This window comes from Phacochoerus africanus, chromosome 15 (assembly GCF_016906955.1).
Source record: "Phacochoerus africanus isolate WHEZ1 chromosome 15, ROS_Pafr_v1, whole genome shotgun sequence".
Taxonomy (NCBI): Eukaryota; Metazoa; Chordata; class Mammalia; order Artiodactyla; family Suidae; genus Phacochoerus; species Phacochoerus africanus.
Window position 1 is genome coordinate 108,952,105 of NC_062558.1, and position 27,156 is coordinate 108,979,260.

Here is a 27,156-nt window from a genome sequence, read left to right on the forward strand (position 1 = left end):
TGATCTCCAGCACACACAGCAAACTGACGATAATGGGTCCTGCTGAGGAAGGGAAGGGGGAAGTGGGGAGTAAAGGCAGGAGAAGATTTTTCTCTGAATATCATTTTTTTAAAAGCAGCTTTATTGAGGGATAATTTACATACCGTACAATCCACCCATTTAAAGATTCAATGGCTTTTCGTATACCTGCAAGATTTTGCAACCATCATCACAATATGTTTTAGAATATTTTCATCACCCCCAAAAGAAACCCCTGACTCATCCGCACCCAGCCCCCCTGTTTCCCCCAATTCCCCTGCCCCCAGCCCCAGGAAACTACTAATCTACTTTCCGTAGATTCTCTAGATTATAAATTTGCCTTTTCTAGACACTTCATAGAAATTGAATCATACAACATGTGGACTTTGTGTCTGACTTCTTCCACTCACCATGTTTTCCGGGTCCATCCATGCCATGGCAGGTATGAGTACGTCACTGCTTCTTAGGGTTGAACAGCATTCCACTGCATGGCTACACCACATTTTGTTTATCAGATGATGTGCCCCTAGGCTGTAACGAATAATGCTGTCACTAGCCACCGAGTACAAGTTTTGGTGTGGACCATGTTTTTTATTCCATTGGCATATACCTGGGATTAGAATTACTGGCTCACATAGCAGCTCGATGACTGCCAGACTCTACAAACTACCAGACTACAAACTACCAAAGTGACGGCAGTATTTCACAATCCTATCAGTAATGCAGCAGAGTTCCAGTTTCTCCATGATCTTGCCAATGTTTGTTATTATCTTTTTCGTCTACAAATCCCAGGGGTGTAAACTGACATTTCCTTGTGGTTTTGATTTGCATTTTGCTGATGGCTAATGGTGTTGAGCATTTTTTCATGTGATTATTGGCCATTTATATTTCTTCTTTGAAGAAATGTCTATTCAGATCCCTTATGCATTTTTTTTTTCTTTTTATGGTTATACCTGAGGCATATGGAAGTTTCCAGGCTAAGAGTCGAATCAGAGCTGCAGCTGCAGGCCTACACCACAGCCATAGCAACACCAGATCCAAGCTGCATCTGTGACCTATGCCACAGCTTGTGACAATGCTGGATCTTTAAGCAAGGCCAGGGATTGAACCCACATCCTCACGGACACTATGTCTGGTTCTTAACTTGCTGAGCCACAATGGGAACTCCCCTTGTCCATTTTTTAAATTGGATTATTTTGTTGTTGTTGAGTTGCAAGAAGTATATTCTAGATATGAGTGGCTTACCAGATACATGATTTGCAAATAATTTCTCCCATTCTGTGGGTCTGAATATCCTTTTATGCCTTTTGAATCTGGTATCATGTGCATATATCAAAATTTAAATTACTCAATTTTTTTTAAGCAAGAAAAGGAATGAAGGACAGTAGGTAGCTCACAGAATCAAGGAAAAACCTGGAGGACCATGCCTGGACCAGGGCAGCGCTGGGCATATCCAGGAAGCGGGAACCTCTGTTCTTTTGTCAGGACCCACTGCTAGGATGAAAATATTCTGCTCCCCCTCCCATCTTGGCCATATTTTCAAAGCTCAACGTCCTGGGGGGAGAGGATCTAGTTGTTCAAACCTGGACTTGGCACCCACTCCTTGACGCTTGGAAAGAAGTCAGAGTACCCTGATTTATAGCCAAGACCTGACATGGTAGGGCAGAGGTAACTCCCCCAGGAGAAAGCGGAGCATTAGTCCACTCCAGATGCCAAGGACCAGCTGGCTTGGCTCCCCCCCACCTTAAGCAAATAAACCATCTAGACCAGCACCATTCAACGGAAATCCACTGCAAGTCACACAGGTAATTTAAAATGTTCTGATTGCTACAATAAGAAGGTAACGGGAAACAGACGAAATTACAGACATGGTGAACAGGCTTGTGGTTGCCATGGGTGTCGGGGGAGAGGGATGGACTGGGGGTTTGGGATTAGCAGGTGCAAGCTAGTATATATAGGGTGGATAAACCACAAGGTCCTACTGTTTAGGACAGGGAACTATGTTCAATATCCTGTGACAGATCATAACGGAAAGGAACATAAAAAGTACACATACATATGCATAAACTGAATCATTTTGCTGTACACCAGAAACCAACACAAAATTGCAAATCAACTATATTTCAATAAAACAAATTTTTTTGTCTTTTGAGGGCTGCACCCGTGGCATATGGAGGTTCCCAGGCTAGGGGTTGAATCGGAGTTGTAGCCACCAGCCTACACACCACAGCTCACAGCAACACTGGATCCTTAATCCACTGAGTGAGGCCAGGGATCAAACCCGCATCCACGTGGATACTAGTCAGGTTCATTAACCACTAAGCCATGATGGGAACTCCTCAATGAAATAAATTTTTCGTTTGTTTATTTGTTTGTTTGGGTTTTTTGTTGTTGTTGTTGTTGTTGTTGCTATTTCTTGGGCCGCTCCCGCGGCATATGGAGGTTCCCAGGCTAGGGGTTGAATCGGAGCTATAGCCACCGGCCTACGCCAGAGCGACAGCAACGCGGGATCCGAGCCGCGTCTGCAACCTACACCACAGCTCATGGCAACGCCGGATCGTTAACCCACTGAGCAAGGCCAGGGACCGCACCCGCAACCTCATGGTTCCTAGTCAGATTCGTTAACCACTGTGCCACGACGGGAACTCCTGGGGTTTTTTTTTTTTTTTTTTTTGTCTTTTTGCCATTTCTTGGGCCGCTCTCTCAGCATATGGAGGTTCTCAGGCTAGGGGGTTGAATCAGAGCTGTAGCCGCCGGCCTATGCCAGAGCCACAGCAACGCGGGATCCAAGCCACATCTGCGACCTACACCAGAGCACAGGGCAACGCCAGATCCTTAACCCACTGAGCAAGGGCAGGGATTGAACCCGCAACCTCATGGTTCCTAGTCGGATTCGTTAACCACTGCGCCACGACGGGAATTCCAAATTTTTAAAAAATTAATTGGTGGTGATATACTTTATTTAGCTTAAAAATATCATTTCAACATGGACCCAAGATAAAAATATTAGTAAGATATTTAACATTATTTTTTGTGCTAACTCTCCAAAGTCTGATGTATAAGCACTTAACAGCATCCATACACACTCTTATAGGCATCATCAAACTTCCATTCAACCCAATACAACACAAGAAGCCGTTAGTTGTCTTCTGGTACCCAGTTGGTCTTGACTCTCCCAAAAAGGGAGATGGACAAAGTCCCAAGAGTCACCACCTCCATGTCTGGCCAACAGTCACAGCATCCATCCCTGACAGGTTGTGACTCCTCAAATTCAGTGCCAGGCCCACTTGAATATGTTTATAAAATTAACTTACAACAATATCCATATAGAAAATAAGAGGAAAAAAGAAATGAGTTAATACACCAACACACAGAGCAAGCAAGGGGAAAAGTGTACGTGGCTGCTACCAAGAGTCCCCAGGCTATGACTGGTCACAAACCCACAGCTGATATGCCTAAGTTCCTTCACCCTTTACTCATTCGTTCCATGTTCCCTTTGCCCTCCACCAATACCTCAGCTGGTCAGGGTCCTTTACTGGTGGGGTGACCCAAACTTTCATTATTGAAAGATCTGAATCCTCAGTAGCCCTGCCTTCTGTTGGTGGCTATAGTTTTCCACTAGCTTTTACTACTTACATGGAAGTACTAAGAAGTGCCCCAAAGTTGCAGAAGTAGTTCTTTTGCCCCATTGTGTACCAGCACCCCAATTTTCCTTTGGTTCAAGGAGCCCAATGGGGCCAAGTGGCAGGAGCAGTTCAATGGACACACTCCGGTATCCCCTGAAAAAAGCATTCTGCTTACAAAGAACTAAGGCCTTCAAACCAGCAGAGCCCAAAGTTATACAGGTAGAGGGAAACAATTCTGCAGGCAAGTTATTAGATGGAAGGGTGAAAGGGAGGAGTTCCTGGGGCAGTGCAGCAGAAACAAATCTGAGTAGTTGCCATGAGGATGCAGGTTCAATCCTTGGTCTCACTCAGTGGGTCAGGGATCTGACATTGCCCTGAGCTGTGGTATAGGTCACAGATGCAGCTCAGATCCTACGTGGCTGTGGCTGTGGCATAGCCTGGCAGCTGTAGCTTCAATTCAATCCCTAGCCTAGGAACTTCCATATGCTATGCGAGCAGCCCTAAAAGGCAAAACAAATAAATAAATAAAAATTTTAAAAATTAAAAATTTTTTGGAGTTCCCTTCATGGCTCAGTAGTTAACAAACCCGACTAGCATCCATGAGGATGCGGGTTTGATCCCTGACCTCGCTCAGTGGGTTAAGGATCTGGTGCTGCGGAGTTCCCGTCGTGGCGCAGTGGTTAGCAAATCCGACTAGGAACCATGAGGTTGTGGGTTCGGTCCCTGCCCTTGCTCAGTGGGTTAACGATCCGGTGTTGCCGTGAGCTGTGGTGTAGGTTGCAGACGCGGCTCGGATCCTGAATTGCTGTGGCTCTGGCATAGGCTGGCGGCTACAGCTCCGATTCGACCCCTAGCCTGGGAACCTCCATATGCTGCGGGAGCGGCCCAAAGAAATAGCAAAAAGACAAAAAAAAAAAGGATCTGGTGTTGCCATGAGCTGTGGTGTAGGTTGCAGAAGCAGCTCAGATCCCGCACTGCTGTGGCTGTGGTGTAGGCTGGCAGCTACAACTCCAATTTGACCCCTAGCCTGAGAACCTCCATATCCTGAGAGTGCAGCCCTAAAAAGACAAAAAAAAAAAAAGATTTTTTTTAAAAAACAGTGAAAGGAGAACCCCGCCCCCTCCATTTCCACTCCTGGATTACTTCAGGAGAATCACAACTTCAAATCACATAATACCTCCTAAAAGACAGAACCCCAACCTTTCAGGCCAACTGGCAGCATAACGAAGTCTTCAGGAGGCCATCCCATCGTTCTGTCGGGCCAGCTGCTTCTAGGCTGTATGACATGTAGTGGAACTAGTGAATTTGTGGGAGTGCTAATCCATTGCTGCCCTTACATTGCACTGAAATGAGTTCCCTGGCCAGAAGCAGTATTATGTGGAAAGAATACCAGGACCGTGAGAGAGCTACGCTGGGAGCACACAGATGGTTAGACTGGCAGAAGTATTTCAGGAAGGGGTGGCAAATCACATCCAGAAGAAGTGTCTATTCCAGTGAGGCCCAAACCCATACTCCGCCATGATGGAAGAGGTCCAGTGTGATCAGTCTGCCACCAGATGGCTGGCTGACTGGTCCCCCCACCTCCAGGAACACTAAGATTCTAAAATGTCTGAAGAGCATTGCTTTCCCTCTTTTCCTCTTTCACTCAACAATTTTCTGAGGCCTCCTGGGCTTTTGGATTTTCATACACAGGGACATGAGAAATGATGAGGCTCCCCCCAAAAAAAATAAAATAAACAGGAGTTCCCTGGTGGCTAGTGGTTAAGGACTTGGTGTTGTCACTGCTGTGACTTGGGTTACCACTGGGGCTCAGGTTCAATCCCTGGCCCCAGGAACTTCCATGCGCTGTGGCCATGGCCAAAAACAAATGATGTGGCTACAACTGCCACCACATTTCAAACAGAATGGCACAGAGAAAGTCACACTGGATGGGGAGTTCTAGTTCTAGATTGGCTATCGGCCACCATGTGATGGGAAAGGAGGCAAGTTGCCTCGCTAGGCTCAGTTTCCCCATCCATGAAAGAGAACGGAAGCCCCAGGATTGCAGGTACCACAGTGAACCAAGGGTGGGATGGTCAGACCAGTTCCCCTCGCATGCGGGCAACAAGGGAGTCAGCTGCCATGGAAGATTTTTTTTTTAATTGGACTATAGATGACTTACAATGTTGTAAGGAGATTTTTTTTTTTTTTTTTGTCTTTTTGCCGTTTCTAGGGCCACTCTCGAGGCATGTGGAGGTTTCCAGGCTAGGGGTTTAATCAGAGCTGTAGCTGCCAGCCTACACCAGAGCCACAGCAATGCAGGATCTGAGCCGCGTCTGCAACCTACACCACAGCTCACGGCAACGCCGGATCCTTAACCCACTGAGCAAGGCCGGGGATTGAACCCGCAACCTCATGGTTCCTAGTCGGATTCGTTAACCACTGCGCCACAACGGGAACTCCTGTAAGGAGAATTTTTTAAATAATCAACTAATAGTTTGTCTAGTTATTAAAACCATATACTTGCAATTCTAAACAATGTCATTGAAAGAATAATCCCCACCAAAAAAGCCTTTTGTTTGCCCAAGTTCTAAACAATTGCTGCCATTACTACTGTTTTACTGAGCAGCTTTAAATTCACACGCCTATTTTACGCAGATACTAAAGTGGAGAATTCCCAGTTATTCAATTGGCCTCAGATGCACATGGACCCAGTTACATGTGTTTCTTTACATGTGAGTCAGTTTATAATGGAATCTTTTAAGCTTACTTCTGGCTAAAATTTAAACAAATAAAAAGACAGATTGAACAGAGCTCCTCACCCAAGCTCTAATGCCTAATGCATTAACATGGGGAAGATCACCTGCACCACCTAGTGGCAGAAATGGCGATTACAGGCACATGTACCTGGATGTTCTCATCCTGGAAGGCAGCAGGTAGAACAGGATCGTGGAGGCTACAGAGAACTTGAGATGTAGTTTATCCGAATTGAGGTGTGCTATAGGCATAAATTACATACTTCATCTTGAAGACAATGCAAAAAAAAGTAAAATATCTTGCAATTCTTTATAACAATTAAATATATATTTTTAAATTGATTGCATGTTGAAATGATGGTATTGGAGCTGGGGAGAGCAGCACAGAGGTTTAATGAGACAAGCCAACCGCAGGTCTGTCCAGACAACAATGAGCATGTCCCTTCCCTTCAGAGGGCCTTAATTTCCTCCTCCTTAAAATGAATGAATGATACCACTATCACAGGATTTTGATGATTAGACGTGATAAGGCATATGAAACTCTTTAGGCACAGGAGGTGCTCAGTAGAAGTGAGTTTCCTTCCTTTCGGAGCTGATCAAAGCGCCAGGAAAACCAGTGGAGTCGGCCTCCCTGGGGCACCGTCAGAGGCTCTTGTTTGCTTCCCTTTTCCCACATTATTGCTAAGTTGCAGGTGCTTAGCTGAGTAAACAAGGTCCCTAATTGTGGGGGGCCAGCTCTAGCTGTGGCCCTCCTGGGCACCCCACACCACCCTTGGCACCAACTGTGCACCCAGCACCAGGCACCAGCTCACTCTGCGCCCTGCCAGGCAGGGCCGAGTCTGCCTCTCCACCTGGGTGTCTCCCAGCCCCTACACCTGTTCCTCCTCTTCCTGCAGCAAGCAGCCCCTCCTTTCCTGCCCCTGTATTCCACAGCCACAGCTGGGCACAGACCTGTGACCCACTGCCACCTCTCCATCAGCAGTTCTGTGTTGTCCTGTCCAGCAGTTATTGGTATCACCCAGGAAGTTGGAAATGCAGATTCCTGGTTCTCAGAACAAGTGAATCAGGAACTCCAGGGGAAAGGCCCAGCTCTGCTACAACACGTCCTCCAGGTGACTCTGATGGGGAAGTGCAGAGCCACCACCCTGAAAAGCCACCAGGCCTGTTCTCTCAGCTCCTACAGTCAGGTCTCACCTTCTCCCCTGCCTCCATCCTGTGACCCCTATTCTATTATGGAGAAATTCTGTCAGTGGCTGAGACTTCTCTTCCCCTTCACCGTCTCGTCCACAGAAATGCTGACCAAACCCCAGTCATAGCAAACCCCCATATTTTTGTCACACACACTGGCCACTTTCCTATTTCTTACTCAAGAGTTTTCAGTTTGACACTAATTCAAATGTACACTTTAGACAAGCCCTAAAGAATCTATAAATTCGGCCAATATACAGGTGGTATTTTTCTGTGGCACATGAAGAAAAACTCTACTGGGGTTTCCGTTGTGGCACAGCAGAAACAAACTTGAGTAGTATCCATGAGGATGTGGGTTCAATCCCTGGCGTCGCTCAGTGGGTTAAGGATTCGGCGTTGCTGTAGCTGTGGTGTAGGCCGGCAGCTGCAGCTCCGATTCAATCCCTAGGAACTTCCGTATTCTGCAGGTGCAGCCTTAAAAAATAATAATAAATAAATAATTTTTTTAATAATAATATAATAAACACTACTAAAACTCGGAGAGCTCATCCAGAGCACCACCTAAGAGTCATTTTGGGGAAACAAGGCCTTAAGTGTGGCCTGGCCCTCTCAGAACACACTCCACCCCCCCACCCCCCGTCCATCCCCAGGAGCCGCAATTTCTCCTTTGCCTCTAACTCCACACTCAAGGTGTCAGCAGAGCTACATTCCTTCTGAAGGCTGGAGGGAAGAATCTATTTCCTTGCCTTTTCCAGCTTCTGGAAATCCCTTGGCTCCTGGCCCGTTCCAACTTCAAAGCCAGCAATGGCTGCTTGACTCTCTCCTGTCACATGACTCCAGCTTGGACTCTTCTGCCTCCTTCCACATTCAAGGAATCTTAGGATACATTTAGCTCATCCTGATCATCCAGGAGAATCTCATGAAGGTGAGCTGATTAAACCCTTAATCCATCTGCCACCCTTGCTGTGTAAGAGAACATATTCACAGGACGTGAGCATCTGTGTGGTGGCCTTTTTCTTCCTACCACACCCGCCGGGCCTGTATCCACTGCACTGTTGATGGGCTTTTGTGTGTTTTTTTTTGTTTTTGTTTTTGTTTTTGCTATTTCCTTGGGCCGCTTTCTGCGGCATATGGAGGTTCCCAGGCTAGGGGTCTAATCGGAGCTATAGCCGCCGGCCTACGCCAGAGCCACAGCAACGCGGGATCCAAGCCGCGTCTGCAACCTACACCACAGCTCACGGCAACGCCGGATCGTTAACCCACTGAGCAAGGGCAGGGACCGAACCCGCAACCCATGGTTCCTAGTTGGATTCGTCAACCACTGCACCACGACGGGAACTTTGATGGGCTTTTGGGTCGTTCCAGTACAAGTGTGCTGGTGAGCATGTCTCTATCGGGTATAAACACATCCGTGGGATGGCTGGGTATAGGCTAGGTGGTCAGCTTTAGCAGCCACTGCCAGCTTCTCCCAAAGTGGTTGAACCAGTATAGCACTTCCACTAGCCACGTATGACTGCCACTTGCGCTCTGTGTTGCAACACTTGGTATTTTCCAGGCTCTCTCAAACCCCAGGTGCTTCCTTGCAACCTCTGCCTTTCTTCAGGTCTGCAGGAGGACCCAAAATGTTTCACTCCAACCATCCACTCGTTTCCATGGCTGTTCCCAGGAAGTAAAACACTGCTGGAAAAAATCAGGCCATTTCCTGATTCATGATTCAAATCACAAATGTGCGTGGATCCTTGCGGGCCCTCAGGGCCATTTAACAAGTCTATTACGTACAGAAATTTATATGATGACAGCAACTTCAGGGGCCACATACATTCCATCCTCCTCCTCAGAGCAGTTATGTCACACGTACCACGATCTGTCCTGTGCCCCAGGAAAGTGTCCCCTCACTGCCTCTCACCGCCACTCACGGGAGGATCATCTCAGCCCCAAGTGACCATCTTTCCAAAGCCCCATTTCTGTCTGGAAAACAGCGTTTGGGAACGAGTCCAATGATTTTCAGGCCCTATTTAAACAAGATCTCACTCTAAGCCAGAGACAAGCAAGCAGCCTGGCCGAAGTGGGCTGGGGAACTGAGGGTCCTCAGACCCCTGCCCCGCCTCACAAGGACCCCGAGGGGCGTCATCACCACTAAGTCCCAAACTGCTCTAACTGGCTCTGATTCTATGTCTGTCTCTGCTTCAGACTAAATATATCCCCTTCTCCTCCAAACCAGATGGCTTCTAGACTGCTCTGGAAGAGGCGGCTTGGGAGAGGGAAGCAGAGAGCAGGAAGAGGGCCATGCCTCTCCTCCCCACTCTCCTCCTCGCCCTGGTTCAATCCAACAAACACACACAGCGAGGGTTCAAGACAAGACCCCTCATAATGGTTAGTTTCAGCCCACGTTCAAGGACTTAAGAAAGCCTGCATCACTCACTGCAGCATTAGGCTTCCACTAAATCCCAGGGGCTTTTCATCAGGGAGAGGCAGAAGGCGCTGGCCCTGGGACTCCAAGCTGAACAGAACGACTAACAGGTCCTTCTGCCCAGGACAGTGGGTCATGGAGGAGGGAGGTGACAGCTGTAAGGTTTTCTCTCCTTTTCTGTCTGACCAGCACAGCTTCCCTTTCTGCTTTTAGCAGTTCCCTGCTTTGGGAACAGGAAGAGCCTTCTCAACACCCACAAACTTCACTTTCCATACTTCATAGCTACATTTTTATCCGTATGTAAAATGCGGGAAATTCCCGTCGTGACTCATCAGGTTACGAACCTGACTAGTATCCATGAGGATGAAGGTTTGATCCCTGGCCTTGCTCAGTGGGTGACGGATCTGACGTTACCATGAGCTGTGATGTAGGTCACAGACATGGCTCTAATCTGGTGTTGCTGTGGCAGTTACAGCTCCGATTCAACCCCTAGCCTGGGAATTTCCATTTGCCATGGATGTGGCCCTAAAAAAAAAAAAAAGAAAAGAAAAGAAAAGGAAAGAAAGAAAATGCAGGACATACACTATCTATTGTGAATTCATTAACTTAAAAAATATCTTGATGGATCACACATGGACAAACACTAGGCATTTTGATCCTCTTCCTATTTTTCAAAATAACTCCTGCCCCTCTGCACATTTTCCTTTGGCAGTTCTGTTTCCTGTGTACTATGTATCTGCTTCACTTTTAAGGAACAGAACTTTTTTACAGGAAATAATACGAGCTGGTCCTTGGGGGGTAAGGGGGGACATTCATCTGAGCGGCACCTAGGCAGCTGACACAGCACAAGAGGAGCACGTGGGCGGTTAACACAGCAAGGACAAGCAGCAGAGTTTTTATTTCTATTCCAATTTGTTATCAAAAAAAAATTATGTCAGCATCAATAAGCTGCTGATTATAAAATGTATCCTTGGCAGAGAGAGAGAGAGAATGAACATTTAATGAATACTTGCCATCTGCCAGGCACTGTGTGAGGCTAGTTGTTCTCAGCATCTAGTGGTCAAGGACGCCTCTAAGATTCTGGTGGAAGCTGAAATCTCTCCCTTAGAAAAATTCAAATGTATGCAAAATTTTACGTAATATTACAGGGGAAAGATTCCTGAAGCACAATCACAGACTGCAGATAAAAACCTTTTGGGCTAAACCCTTACCTCTGAGAGCATGGCATTGTTGCCATGAGATCATTGTCCCCACCTTAGAGGAGGGAACATGTCCAAGCTCATATACATAAGTGGCAGAAACAACATTTCAACCAGAGTTGTCTAAACACAACTTGCTGGCCAAGATGAAAATGTCACTTGGTTTTTACTGTTACTATAACTATCACTCCTTATTTTTAAACGAGGAAATAAAGATTATGTGAAAAAATGAAATCTGTACAAAGCATCCTAGACTCAGCCAAGGGAAATCAGGAAGCACAAGACTCCCAGAAGTTCCAATCCCATTTCCTATCAGCCAAAATCCCTGATTCCCCTGAGCCTGCCTGTCCAGCTAGAAAACACGCCAAAGATGTATTTTTCTTTTTCTTAGTTTTATGCTTATTATTTTTTTGATTTTTATTTTTCCCATTATAATTTAATGTTCTGTCAATTTCTACTGTACTGCAAAGTGATCCAGTCACTTTTATTCTTTATTTTTTATTCTTTTATATATATATATATTCTTTTTCTTATATCATCCTCCATCATGTTCCATCACAAGTGACTGGATATAGTTCCCTGTGCTATACAGAAGGATTAAAGACGTATTTTTCTTAAGTTTCACATTCCTCAGAATAAGAGTTAACCTCTGTCATAATATCTCAATAAAACTTGGGGGAAAAGGAGTTCCTGCTGTGGTGCAGTGGAAACGAATCTGACTAGGAACCATGAAGTTGTGGGTTTGATCCCTGGTCTCACTCAGTGGGTTAAGGATCTGGCGTTGCCGTGAGCTGTGGTGTAGGTTGCAGATGTGGCTCAGATCTGGTGTTGCTATGGCTGTGGTGTAGGGCCAGCAGCTGTAGCTCCAATTAGACCCCTAACCTGGGAACCTTCATGTGCCACAGGTGCAGCCCTAAAAAGCAAAAATAAAATAAAATAAGTAAATAAATAAAATATTAAAAAAAAAAACTTGGGGGAAAATTTTTTAAATAACCCATCAGGAGCTCCTGCTGTGGCACAGTAGATTAATAATCTGAGGAGTTCCTGTAGTGAAACAGCGGAAACGAATCGGACTAGGAACCATGAGGTTTCGGGTTCGATTCCTGGCCTTGAGCAGCAGGTTAAGGATCCGGCCTTGCCGTGAGCTGTGGTGTAGTTCGCAGATGCAGCTTGGATCTGGCATTGCTGTGGCTGTGGTGTAGGCCAGCAGCAACAGCTCCAATTAGACCCCTAGCCTGGGAACCTCCATATGCCACGAGTACATACCTAAAAGGACAAAAGAGGAAAAAAAAAAAAAGAATCTGATTATAGGAGTTCCCATTGTGGCTCAGTGGGTTAAGAACCCAACTAGTAACCAGGAGGATGCAGGTTCGATCCCTGGCCTGGCTGAGTGGGTTAAAAATCCAGCATTGCCATGAACTGTGGTGTAGGTCCCAGATGTGGCTTGGATTTGGCATTGCTGTGGTGATGGTGAATAACGGCAGCTGCAGCTCTGATTCAACTTCTAGCCCAGGAACTTCCATACGCCTGGTTGCAACCTTAAAAAGACAAAAAAAAAAAAAAATCTGACTACAGTGGCTCAGGTTCAATCCTGACCCAGCACAGGGGGATCCAGCGTGGTTCTCAGCTTCCAAGAACTTCCATATGCCATGGCTGCAGTCATTAAACTAAAAATAAATGAAATAATCCATCAATCAAATGTGAATTAAGAGACCAGTCAAAGCCTATAGATATGAAACAAAAGAAATTTAATTTCAGAATATTACATGAATATAAAAGGAAAACAATGCATATAATGTTTCTTTACAGTTACATATATATAGATAAGATACAGCCAAATAAGAATGAAAAATAACGAATGGTAGAACAGTTAAGAAACCTGTTTCTTTTGTCGAGCAAGCTCAGGGATAGTGCAAAGGCGACCCTTGCTATGAAGAAAGGACCCTGGGACAGGAGTGTTTTTCCCAACCCGTTCTGCTGGTCCCCAAACACATCAGGGGGAGTGCTCAATGACTCTTCAGCATCTGCTGGGGCCTCGCACACTCCCGTTTCCATGGTAACCCAAGCACGTGGGCTATTAAGCACTCTACCTCCTCACTAGCCCTCCCAGCCACTCTCCACCTGTGGAAAGACCTCACCAGCAACTGCCTAGGAAAGCCAGCTCTGCTATAGTGAGTTTAAGACTGCATTAATTACTGCTGGTCTGAAAAGCTTATGCATCTTACAAGCCCAGTTCTTCCCCCAATCCTGCCAATTGCTGGTATCAAAGTTTGGATCAAGGTCCTGTCTTCTGTACCAAGGCTTCCAGATGGAGGAGGGCAGGAATGAGGCCCTCTCCTAGGGAAAGGAGTTCTACTTAAGACTTCAGAATGAGGTGTGGCCCTAAAAAGAAAAAGAGAAATCCTGTCCCCAGAATGGGAGCTGTCGGTTTCCAACATCTGTGCAAGCCATTCCCACAGCGGGCTTCCCCAGCTACACATGGCCACACAGCCAGTCACGGTGGGGTGCAGTCCCAAGGACCACAGGTTCTCCTAGAAGGCAGCGTTTTAAACCACACTAACATCAGCTCCTGTGAGGAAGGCTGAACAGAATCACTGCTGTTCGGAGGAGAGAATGGCCCGGCTCCGACACTCTGGGACCAACTGGCTTCCTTACTGGCCAATAAAACAGCCACCTCTGGAATACCCCATGGTCACCACAGCTAACCCTGCACTACTCCATTTCCCAAAGGTACCTCTTGTCACTCCTGACTGACTCTGGAAGGACATTCAGGGTAATGAACTTGCAGAGCAACAGTTATGATTCAGGAGGTCCCACCTCCCTTAATATACGTGGGCGCTTAGGTACAATCAGCATCACTTGATCCCCTTTCACTGCGGAGTTGTTCAAACCAGATTCACTGCGGAAGGTTAGAAACTCCAAGGCCCACGGTTTTCACCGATTCAGCCAGTACGGCTCACCTGGTGCAGACCTGCATCAAAGAGGTGGTCTGTGGGTTTTTATGCTTGCGCCTCTGACACAAATACACTGCCCCATATTAACATCACATCAAAACCAACTGCAATGGACCCTGGAAAGAAAGGCTTTAATTTTAAGAGCCACAAGAGGCATTTCCAAAGAGATTGTTCCAACATGAAAAATAAACATAACAAAACATTAAAAAAAAAAACTTATAGATTAAAAACATTGTTAAATACTGGCTCGAAAATACCTGCCCATCAAGTCAGAAGGGCAACACCACCCTTCTGTGGCAAATACTAAAAGGTTGTTGTTTTTGCATTCTCCATAAGATTCCACAGGATTAGAACAGTTACGTATTATAAGGCAGAAGGTTAAACTGTTTATTTCTCAAATGTGGATTCCAACTGAATCACAGCTTCTGTTTAAAAAAGAACCCATCATACCCTTACAGCAAGGGAAAGCATATTTAATAAATACTTTAAGGAGACACACATACCCAAATACACACGTACTCCCCAAGGAGTCGAGCTATATATAAAAGCACGTGACAAACACCTCTCACCACCCCAGTCCCAGAACACTAGCCTGGATTACCAATTGCATTCAAACAAAGAATGGCTCCAAAAATCTCAGCCACCGCCCTCAACTAGAACGACAGAACCAACTCAATGACAAGGCGGTATCAGGTCACTGCTCTGCCCTCTCCACATAGGCCAGACCGAGTTCAATAGACCACAGCACTCCGGGATGAGACAGACAAATAAAGCAAGCGAGCATCAAGTTAAGGGAGAACACTGCTTTAGCCTGGTCATACCCAAAAGAGTTTCTGTTTGAACTCACTGACAGCTGATATAAGGAATTCTATAAGGGAAAAAAGTCTAATAGAAACCTAGACAAAGGAACTTGCTAATAAGTAATTTTAAGAACGATATAAAACCACTCCAGAGAAAGGGGCTTCTAAGCAGTTTTATACTCCTGACCGTCCATTGTTCATACCCTATCAAGCTGGACAGCCAAATTTTACGTTTTCCTCCACTACCACTGTTACAGCAGCAGAAGAAACAGAAAGTACGGAAGAGAGACTGACACTCAGATGGAAAACCACCCTGGACTCGCCCAGAAGCCGTTTTTTGCTTCGGCAATAACACAGCATTTCGACAGTTCAGAACTAGGCCCGCCAGTCGGTGTTTACTGGGCAACTGCCTCCCCCCTGAGGCCTGACTCGGCTCCGGCACGCCGGGTGAGCTGGTCACACCCACAACAGAGCAGGCACAACCAGCGTGCCCAAGCGCCCCTGCTGCTCCCGGCAGTGAGGCCTCACACCGGATCAAAGCCACGCCATCGCTCACCTCGAACACATGTGAACATCCCCAACCCAGTCAAGGCTCCAGCCGTCTCCAGCTACTCCCCGTGCCCACGGTGACAAGAAGAGGGGATGAAGCAGCAACCGCCCTCGAGCGCTGGTGATAAGCCACACTGCTGTCTCCTTTCATCTTCCAGCCCCACTCAGGCGGAGGCTCGCTACCGTCCTCTCCTCCAGCCTGCACTCGGGAGACGGTCTAGCCGGCACCCCTGATCCCTTAGAAGGATGCACTGGAGTCCCAGCCATCAGGAGTCGTCCTGGACATAAGCCAGCCTCACCCTCGTCCCACTCCAGAGCTTCCACCACATACATACGGGTACTTGCGCAAACCTCTGCTTCGCTGTTGGTGACGTTCCATGAGGCACAGTGATTTGGCCCAGCAGTACGGGTACCCACACTGGCACTAGAGATGTTTTAGGTGAGAGGCGACTGCATGAGGGAAACAAGCTCAGCAATCACACAACTACTCTGACCTCGCCAAGGAAAAGGGACGAGGAGGAGGGAGAGAGGATGGAGGGAAGGCGGGACACGGCTTAATGCTATTGGTTAAAATGTTGTATCATTCTGAATTCTCCTTTTTTCAATACTGCAGGCCAAATACCCTGCAATCTCAGGCCCAAGAAATAATTAAAAGTGTCCCAGAAAGCCATACTCGTGTCTTTGGACACAAAGAGGTATCGAGGAATACAGTCTCGTAAGATAAGGAGCTTGCCTAAAGCATAAGGAAAAAGAGAGGAAAGACACATCTGGCTTAGAGCCCATTTCGATTACCTATCCCCCCCCGCCCCAAAAAAAATGGCCTTTAAAAAAATAAACAAACAACAAGAAAACAAGACACAGTAACCAAAATATCCCCAAGGCTCTCACACCAGAGAAAAGCCCAATCAATCAGTTAAACAGAACATCAATCCACTAGGATTGACAGTATTTTTTTTTTTTTAATCACTGGCAATTAAGCACAAATTTCAAATTTTTTAAAAATAGAATCTGCCTAAACAAACACAGGGAATGAGCACTGGAGTCTGCCTGGTTCTACTTATTTACTGGGCTGTGCAAGCTGGTCTGGCAGGTTAGTGGTCTCCCCATAATATCTTTTTAAAAGAGAAGCGTCGGTAGCACTGGTTCAGCGGGCAGAGTCTGCACACATCACCCACTGAGTGGGGTTAGAGGTATCAGTCAAGTCACAGGATTAGTTGGCTTTCACAATTCAAAATGCAGCAAGCAAGCTGCAAGTCCAAGTTGTTTTGTGGGCACCTGGCCCACAAAAGAGAACATTCTGGGTGGACCACAGGAACACTCTGGATCCTTCGAGGGGCATCTTAGGCTGAAAGAGAAAAAGGAACATCAAACACATTTATAAACACTTCTTTTTTGCAAATATCCCACACCTAGAAGCTAGAGAAATCTATACTTTGTATTTTCTACAAACTGAGGGATAAAGAGTTGGAGAATTTTTCTCTCTACCAAGTAAACAGCACTTTGTCCCCTTCCTCGAAACTCAGTTCATTAAACCATCTTAATGGCAAAACGGCTCCCTCCTTTATTAAACCCCTATTTGGGTTCTTTACAGACACTGTCTCATTTACCCTCATAACAAGCTGTGTGGGAGGTAATGCTCTTGCCATTTGACAGGTGAAGAATCTGATCCTACAGAAATGAACTTACCCTCAGACACATAGCTACAAAGGCTGAGAACTGAACCCAAGCCTACCTGAAGGTAAGCTCATGTTCTCACCACCAGCATACCTCTCACCAGAGAATGTTTACTCAACGGCTCCCAGATGCAAGGCACTGTCATTACCAGGAAGAAAAGCAGGCAAGACCCACAGATGTTTAGTGAATCTGGTCTCTGTCTTCCAGAAAAATAACTAGCTACAGAGGTGAGACAATACCTGTGAAGTCAACAACTATCAAAAATCACAGTATTTTTTATTTTATTTTTTGCTTTTTAGGGCTGCAACCCAAGTACATGGAAGTTCTAGGGGTTGAATGGGAGCTACAGCTACCGGTCTACACCACAGCCACAGCCATGCGGGATCCGAGCATCGTTTACAAGGTACACCGTAGCTCACGGCAACGCCGGATCCTTAACCCACTGAGTGAGGCCAGGGATTGAACCCACATCCTCATGGATGCTAGTCGGAGTTGCTACCACTGAGCCACAACAGGAACTCCATAAATCACATAAAACATCAAGGTTTTAACAGTGTCAATAAGAATGCAAAGGAAAAAGTATATCTGGCTGAGTTAGTCAAAGAAGGTTTAAAAGAGAAGGTAGGGTTTAGGCTGGGTTTTGAACAGTAAGATTCTGACTGCGGAAAAAATGCCCGCAGGTAGGTAGGTGCTGAATCAGCAGTTCTCACCTGGGGGTGGTTCTGCCCCTCACTCACATGGGACATTTGGCAATGTCTGGAGGCATTTTTGGTTGTCACAGCTGGGGCAAGGGTGCTGCTGGCATCTAGTGGGTCCAGGGATGTTATTAAACATCATACAATGCACAGGACAGCTCCCCACAACAAAGAATTTACCTGACCTAAAATGTCAACAGCTCTAGGTTGAGAAACCCTGCACAAAATAAATATCTTTTGGAGTACATCTTGAGGATGATAATAAAATTGCACAAATAAATAAATAAATAAATAAAATTGCACAATCATCCTAAAAAAAAATACGTTCCTTTTATAAAATCACCATCAAAAAAATCTAAGATTGTATTCATTGTATTAAAAAAAAATAACAAAAATAGACGGCAGGCACTTAGATCTGCCAGCTTGGAGACTGAACAGGGTTCAGACCTGGAGATGCAGGCTTGGGAGCGGCTACCACACAGAGGGCAGGACTGAGGGGCAGAAGTAGACCAAGCTGCTAAGCGGGGGCGAAAGCAAGAGCAGAGATAAGCAGAGAACTTAAGACAGAGCACTGAAAAACATGAAGAGGTGGGGGGGTTGGCAGACAACAGTAAAGCACTACAGGGATGGAAAAGAACAATGCCAGATCCTTAACCCACAGAGCCACCAGGGAACTCCAACTTATGCTTGGTTTTGACTTATGAAGATACAGACCACCAAACTTGCCTCAATCAGACAGCCCAGCCTAGAAGTCAGAAGCAATGAGGAAAGAAAAAAAGAGTTCAGATAATTCATTCAAAGAGAAGAAGGCCATACTGAAATCTAATTCTTCCAGAGAAGAATAAAGATGTATCTCTAAGGGCTGAGCTTTTGTTCTCCTTCTATTGCTGATATCTCAAAGAGTAATTATGCTCGTACTTCAGTGGTAAAAGGAGCATGTCAAACCAGACATCACTTCATCTGCCACACAAGCCTTATAAAACAAGACCAAGCCTCACCCAGCTTTCTTTAGTGACAAGCACTACTACCTGTTAATGCTGTAACGATCACAATGTGCTTCCAAATATTATTTCAATTGAGCCTCAGAAGAAATCTGGGAAGTGGCTATAACTATTATCCTCATTTTCAGAGGAGGAAATGGGCTGAGAATGAATGGTTTTCCCAGGCCAGAGGAATAATGACTCAAATTAGGCCTGGCTACGAATCCCCTGCTGCCTTTCCAGAGAGCCACGTGGCTTCCTTGGGGAAAGCACAGCAGCCGCTGCCCTTAACCCATGGAGCCTCGGGCAATCGGCGGTCCCAGCACTAAATAACACTTTTTACCCTAAATATCCTCAAAAACAGGCTGTATGATATGACTTTCAGGGTCCTTTAGCAGGAGCTTATCTGGAAAGCTTTACTGAATAAACAAAGCTAAAGTCTATGCAGAAAAGGAACATGATGGAATAACTGCTGTGGCGCAGTGGGTTCATGATCCAGCTTCTGTGGAAGTGCCGGTTCGATCCCCAGCCCGGCACAGTGGATTAAGGATCCAGCGTTGCTGCAGCTGTGGCGCAGGTCATAGCTCCAGCTCAGATTTGATCCCTGGCCAGGGAATTTCCATATGCCATGGGTGCAGCTGAAAAAGAAAAAAAAAAAGAAGAAAGAAAAGGAGCATTAACTATTCCATGTTTACTGAGCAGCTGCTCAGTACTCCTGTGTCTGGTTTCACAAATTAGTTTACGCTTGATTTTAATTTGCTTAGTAAGTATTCTTAAGATAGTTTTCACGTGTCCCATCTGTCCAAGAATGCAGGGACCACACGCATCTGTCTTCACAGCTCTGTCCCTCAGCCCCTGAGACAGCGCTGAGCAGATGCTCAACAACCATCCGCTAAATGAACTCAAGGGCAAGGACCCAGCCTTGTAATTTTCACTACACTCTGATTACAACCATACCACACTGGGAATTCCAAAATGCTACTAGTGGATGCAGAAAGGAACTATATTCAGTAAGAACAGAGAATACATACAATTAATACCTTTTTTCCCCTCTTTCTTCCCCTCAGGCAATTTCAGTCTTGTTGGTGTCACCATGACAGCTGGAGAACCAGAAAATAACTGTAACAAGAAGATTTTAGAGTGGCTTAAATGTCCTAATGTCATTCCTATAGACAGACTTTACTAACAAAGAAGTTATTTACTTGTTCAATTTCAATATGAAGAGTTTTACCAACTATTACCTCTTTTTTTTTTCTTTTTTTTTCTTTCTGGTCTTTTTAGGGCCACACCCAAGGCATATGGAGGTTCCCAGTCTAGGGGTCGAATTGGAGCTGTAGCCGATGGCCTACACCACAGCCACAGCAACACCAGATCCGAGCACCATCTTTGACCTACACTATAGCTCATGGCAACGCTGGATCCTTAACCCACTGAGCGAGGCCAGGGATCGAACCTGCGTCCTCATGGTTGGTACTCAAGATTCGTTTCCACTGAGCCACGATGGGAATTCCTTGCTGGCTTAATGAAGTGGCCATTCCTGGGATACCCTGAAGGACTCCTCCATGGGAAACGCAATACCAAGCAGGACTGGCCCAAATGTTACCCCCCCACACCCCCCATGGAATCTCTCAATAAGAACTGCTCCCTCCAGCACTTTGTGGGCAAAGCTATTTCACTGCATTTGTTATTTCTGCTTATGACTGGCCAGGTCCTCCTTGAACTCAAAATGTATTTGTCGAATAAATCAATGAAACCCTATGGAAAGAAAACAGTCAGCATAAATGAAAAGATTAATTGAGGAAAAGGCATAGGCGAATGGCCCAAAGAAACACAGTAAGACAGATGACGGTATATTAATTCTCTTCCTTTCCAGAGATGAACACATACAAAGAGAAAGTGCGAAGAACATCATCTTACTAAGTTCATATTTTCTTTGCTGGCCCCCTTCAATTCACCAAAGGCTACCGACTCCGGAGTAGGGCACTCGTTTTTCTTTTCTGATATCATCTGATTTCCCAGGACCTTCCGCTGATTTAGGGAGAGAAAATATTTGATTCATAAACATCTGATATATCTATACCACATCTACACTGGCCTTCAAATCTACTGTTTCTTAGAGTCAAAAAAACTCAGCTTTCTGATAAATTCCCCCAGACATCTTATATAAAGGTCAGAGCAGGTTACTAAAAAACCTGAAATCATTGCCTTTCTTTAGATGATCACATTTCCTCTATATTTAAAGGGCTGAAATGTTAGAAGCGACTTTACAGGTGATTTAAACCAACTATGGGCCAATTATAGTGCCTCTGAGATCATAAAAGAAACACCAGTTACCTACTAGTATAATTTCTTCCCTAAAGATATGTTGTCTCTGGCAGCTAAAGAGTCCCCTCCTCCCCTCTCACTAAAAGACACTTACACTGGGTCCATTCTAAGATTTTGCTTCCCTGTCATGTCCTTACGGACTGGAATATTCGGAGACATTCTGTAAGAGTTTCTAATCTAGCCACAAGAGGTTACAGGTCTTTCTTTCTTATTTATTTATTTATTTATTGCCTTTTTAGGGCCATACCCACGGCATATGGAGGTTCCCAGGCAAGGGGTCCAATCGGAGCTGTAGCCGCCGGCCTACACCATAGCCACAGCAACACCAGATCCAAGCCATGTCTGTGACCTACACCACAGCTCATGGCAATGCTGGATCCTTACCCATTGAGAGAGGCCAGGGATCAAACCTGCGTCCTTATGGATACAGTGAGGTTTGTTTCCGCTGAGACAGGACAGGAACTCCAACAGGTCTTCTTAAAAGGGTCATACAACTATACTGACATTCAGAGCAAGACTAAAAGTGCTTTCATCTCTAAACAGCTTAGAAGCTGATGTAACCTACTGTAACAGCTGACAGCGACATTTCTACCATCTTTGAAATCTTTCTTTCCTCTCCTTAGAGAGTAAATTTGAATTCCAAGAAAAGAACATAGCAAAACTAAAACATTAAACTCTACAATATAAATATTAGCAGGAATATCCTGATGTCATAAGTCATTTACATGAGAGGAATTTTGAAGGAAAAAAATGCAGCCCAAAAAAAAAGGGGGGGATCAAAGCAGGATAGAAATCAATTAGCTAAAACATAAAAATGCTAGACAAATAATAAGGTCAGTACATCTTCCTTTCAGAAATCATACATCGCCTCAGAGTGAGCTGAACTGGGGATGTCAGAAGGCACTGGGATAGCTATAAAGCTTCTGATGAATTTCTTTTTGTTTTTGGCCATGCCTGCAGAATACCTAAGTTTCTGCGCCAGGGATTGAACCCATGCCACAGCAGCGACAACACCAGATCCTTAACCCACTAGGCCACCAGGAAACTCCCTCCAATGAATTTTTTCACAGACATTTCGTTACTCCCTTGCTATTGAGCAGAAACCTGGAGTTCCCGTCGTGGCGCAGTGGTTAACGAATCCGACTAGGAACCATGAGGTTGCGGGTTCGGTCCCTGCCCTTGTTCAGTGGGTTAACGATCCGGCGTTGCCGTGACGCAGCTCGGATCCCACATTGCTGTGGCTCTGGCGTAGGCCGGTGGCTACGGCTCCAATTTGACCCCTAGCCTGGGAACCTCCATGTGCCACGGGAGCGGCCCAAGAAATAGCAAAGACAAAATAAAAAAAAAAGAAACCTATATCTACTACTAGCTTGAAAATCTCTTTATTTATAATAAAAACACTTTACCCTGCTGTTCTATAAAACTTGTAAACACTGTGTTTAATAACTCTAAAGTTCTAAATTCTCTCTCAAGAGGATACTACATTTTTACATTTCAAGCAACAATTAGCAATACTTCTAGAACTAACTTAAAAAGAGCTCCCTACGAAGAGAAAACTGCAGCCATCTAATTTCAGTTAAAGAAAATCTGACTAACAGCTAGAGAAACATTTATTTGACTATAACTTTTTTGTCGTTGCTGTTTTTTTGTTTTTGTTTTTTGTCTTTTTAGGGCTGCACCCATGGCATATAGAAGTTCCCAGGCTAGGGATCCAATCAGAGCTGCAGCTGCTGGCCTACACCACAGCCACATCAATGCCAGATCCAAGCCCCATCTGCGACCTATACCACAACTCACAGCAATTCCAGATCCTTAATCCACTGAGAGAGGCCAGGGATCAAACCTGAGTCCTCATGGATATCAGTTGGGTTCATTACCACAGGGCCACATGGGAACTCCAATTTCTCTTGTTATCAATCACCTCTACGACAGGGAGGTCAGAGGGAATGATAGGCTTCCAAGTAAAGTGAACCAAGGATGCTCATTTTACAAGCCATGTCTAAGCAGGTGAATGCACTTTTAAGGTTCTAAGCAAAGGGAATTTTTTAAATTGTGGTAAGATATACATATCATAAAATTTATCATTTTAACTGTTTTTAGGCGTACAGCTCAGTGGTGTAAAGTATAGTCACACTGTGCAACCATCACCACCATCCATCTCCAGGAATTTTTCATCTTCCCAAAGAGAAACTCTGTACCCATTAAACAATAACTGCAGCTTCCCCCAGACCCTTAATCCCTGACAACCACCATTCTAGTTGGTTTCTATGGATTTGACTATACTACAGGTACCTTATATAACTAGAATAATACAGTATCTGTTCTTTTGTGACTGGCTTATTTCACTCAGCAAAATGTTTTCAAGTTTCCTCTATGGTGCAGCATGTGTCAAAACTTCTTTTTTTTTTTTTTTTGCTTTTTAGGGCTGCACCTGCTGCATCTGGAATTCTCAGGCTAGGTCGAATCGGAGCTACAGCTGCCAGCCACAGCCACAGCCACAACCACAACAACACCAGATCCAAGCTGCGTCAGTGACCTATACCACAGCTTGTGGCAACGCTGGATCCTTAACCCACTGAGCAAGGCCAGGGATCAAACCTGTGTCCTCACGGATCCTAGTCAGATTTGTTTCCACTGCACCAGAATGGGAACTCCCAAAACTGGCTTCCTTTTTAAGGCTGAGTAATGTTCCATGCTAGGTATATACCACATTTGGTTCATCCTTCCATCTGTCAACAAACACTTGGGTGGCTTCCACTTTTGGCTATTGTAAATAATGCCACTACAAACATGGGTATACAAATATCTATTCATGTCCCTGCTTTCAATTTTGGGGGACACAGGCCCAGAAGTGGAATTGCTGGATCATATGGTAGTTCTATTTTTAATTTTTTGAGTAACTGCCATACTAATTTCCATAGGGGTTACACCATTTCACATTCCCATCAATAGTGCACAAGGGTTCCAACTTCTCCACAGCCTCATCAACACTTGCTGTTTCCTGCTTTGCAGATAATCACCATCCTAGTGGGTGTGAGCCGGTATCTCTTTGTGGTTTTGATTTGCATTGCCTTAAGGATAAAGGATAGTGAGTATCTTTTCATATGTTTATTGGCCATTTGTTTATCTTCTTTGGAAAAAAATGTCTGTTTAAATCCTTTGCCCATTTTTAATATGGGTTGATTTTCTTTGCTGTTGTAAGAGTACTTTTTTATATTCTGGCTATTAACCTCTTATCAGGTACATGTTTTACAAATATTTCCTCCCCTTCTGTGGGTTTTCCTTTTCAATCTATTGATAGCAAAGGAAATTCTGATGCCAAGCAAACTTAATGTCCAAGGCTATGGGTCCCAGTGAATCAGGACTGAGAGTGAATTCTAAACTTCTACTAAAGAGGAGTTCTCTTACGGCGCAGTGGGTTAAGAATCCAGCTTTGTTACTGCAGCAGTTTGGGTCACTGCTGTGGCATGGGTTCAATCCCTGGCCCGGGAACTTCCAGGTGCCATAGGAATAGCCAAAAAAACAAACAACAAACAAACCCAAAACTTCTATTAATGATAATAACTAGAACCAAAATTAGAGTCAGATGAAACTGCTAACTACAGTTTAAAGAAACATATACGGGAGTTCCCGTCGTGGCGCAGTGGTTAACGAATCCGACTAGGAACCATGAGGTTGCGGGTTCGATCCCTGGCCTCGCTCAGTGGGTTAACGATCCGGCGTTGCCGTGAGCTGTGGTGTAGGTTGCAGACGCGGCTCGGATCCCGCGTTGCTGTGGCTCTGGCGTAGGCTGGCGGCTACAGCTCTGATTAGACCCCTAGCCTGGGAACCTCCATATGCCACAGGAGCGGCCCAAGAAATGGCAAAAAGACAAAAAAATAAAAAATAAATAAATTAAAAAACATATGTCTGTTATAAGATATTGGGGGTGGGGGCATGGCATGCATAAGTTCCAGGGCCAGAGATCGAACCTGCACCACAGTAGAGAGCCGAGCCACAGCAGTGACAATGCCGGTTCCTTAACCTGAGCCACCAGGGAACTCCAAGGTATTTTTTTTTAGAACACAACTTTTAAGCAAAGATATCCTTAATGTTGCTGGATTAAAATTTATAAATTTTAACAATGTTAAGACAATTTTAAAAAGAAAGACACTGAACACAAAATAGTGCTCATTTCTCTAAATTAACTAGAACCTTGTCTTATTAGTTTATGCCTGGAAATTTGAACCTCATAATTAGCTGTCTACTGCCACCTGCTGGCATTATCCTTTAACTACAAAGTTCAGATCACCCATGAAGAGTCAAGTAAATTCAATCTGCAGTGATTGTAGCAACAGCACAAAGTATATATCACACTTGTTTTAAAAACAATATTTTTAATGAATCTGAGACAAAGGAAGAGAATAAAACAACTGATCAAAATGTTAAGCTCACAAAAAATTCGAGTTATCTAAAACTCACTAGGCCTATTAGCAAATCCATTTCTACTCTCTGTCAACTTTCTCACTTCTTCCCAGCCTTAGCAAATTGCACAATAAAATGTGCAGCACAGAGCAGATCATGAAGCAAAAGAAGCTCCCTACATTTGCTCAGGAATGAGGACTCTGTCCTCAGCCCCAGAAGAGAGGAAAGGACCCTTACTTCTCCAATCATAGAGCCACTTCTCTGATTGAAACACAGCAAAATGCTTTGAAAAATAAAAGCTTGTCCAAACTATATCCTTTTCCCCTTACAAAGGAACCCTTCAAAGGATCTAAGAACAAAAGAAAACTGTTTCTGCATGAGAAAAATCAGACTTAAATCTTCTCACTGATTACACTGAAAACACCAGCACAGCACACCTACCTTGATAAGGCCACTGAAGGACCGTGAACGGACCCGCTTCTGTACTCTCGGAGTAGCTGGCTCTCGTCCTGGTGTTTGGGTCCCAGAATGCTTATTAAACTAGAAGAAAACAGAGAGAGTATTTTGTTAGTAGTCTCTCATCAAGAGGCAGCATTCTGTGACAACCAACAGCTACATGTAAATACCCGGCAAAGCCCAGAAATAAGTGAACCTGTATATATACAGATTACTTACTTGACAAGCAAATCACAAAGGCAGAAATGAGGTCGCCAAGAAGTCAAAATTTATTAAGTCAGCCTGAGGGTAAATTAAATAGTACATACCTCAGAACAATCAAACTGGAATCAGATCAAGCTTCTAGAATTAGATCTAACTACCAGTTTACAGCAAATATAGAGGGCTAATGAACATCTTAAATAATACCACAGGGATGCAGTCAGCAAAATCCAGACTGTGGGAAATGAACAATCTGGTTTCTTTCACAAATAAAGTGCAGAGAGAAAGAGGATGTGTGTATGTGTTTTTAAATGCAATGTGGTCTCTGGATTGGACCCTAGAACAGAAAAAGATTAGTGTTAAAACTGGTAAAATCTGAATAAAGTCTGTAATATTAATAGTAATGTACTAATTTCTTAGTTTTGACAGTGTTACCATTAGAAGAAACTAGAAGAAGGGTATGTGGGAATTCTATACCATCTTTGCAATTTTTCTCCAAATCTAAATTATTTCAAATTTAAAAGTTTGTTCAAACAATCTTCAGCAACTTTTAAGGAGGAAAAAAAGATGGGGAGAGAAGGAAAGACCTATACATGAAAAGAAACCTAAGGAGTTCCCTGGTGGTCTAGCGGTTAGGACTTGGCACTGTTGCAGCTGTGGCCTGGGTTCAATCCCTGCTCTGGGAGCAGAGATCCCACATCAGGCCACTGCATGTCATAGCCAAAAAATAAAAAATAAAAGAAACCTAGTAGTGGAGTTCCCGTTGTGGCTCAGCAGTAACAAACTTGACTAGCCCAGGCAAGGGGTTGAATAGGAGCTGCAGCTGCTGGCCTTCGCCACAGCCACAGCAACGTCAGATCCAAGCCAATTCTGCAACCTATGCCACAGCTCCCGGCAACACCGGAACCTTGGCCCACTGAGCAAGGCCAGGGATTGAGCCCA

At 44.8% G+C, this 27,156-nt stretch overlaps 1 protein-coding gene across 2 annotated transcripts in view; it reads right to left on the reverse strand.

The window, feature by feature from the left end:
• Nucleotides 1-16,442: 16,442 nt before the first annotated feature.
• ARHGAP19 (Rho GTPase activating protein 19) overlaps nt 16,443-27,156 on the reverse strand; it is a 54,015-nt gene continuing 43,301 nt past the window's right edge. For both annotated transcript variants that reach the window (XM_047760651.1, XM_047760652.1), the window contains exons 9-12: nt 25,999-26,097; nt 20,746-20,856; nt 19,869-19,947; nt 16,443-16,824 (exon numbers count right to left, since the gene is read on the reverse strand). In XM_047760651.1, the coding sequence (XP_047616607.1) occupies nt 16,820-16,824; nt 19,869-19,947; nt 20,746-20,856; nt 25,999-26,097 (294 nt within the window). In that variant the 3' untranslated portion in view covers nt 16,443-16,819. The remainder of the gene's footprint in view (nt 16,825-19,868; nt 19,948-20,745; nt 20,857-25,998; nt 26,098-27,156) is intronic.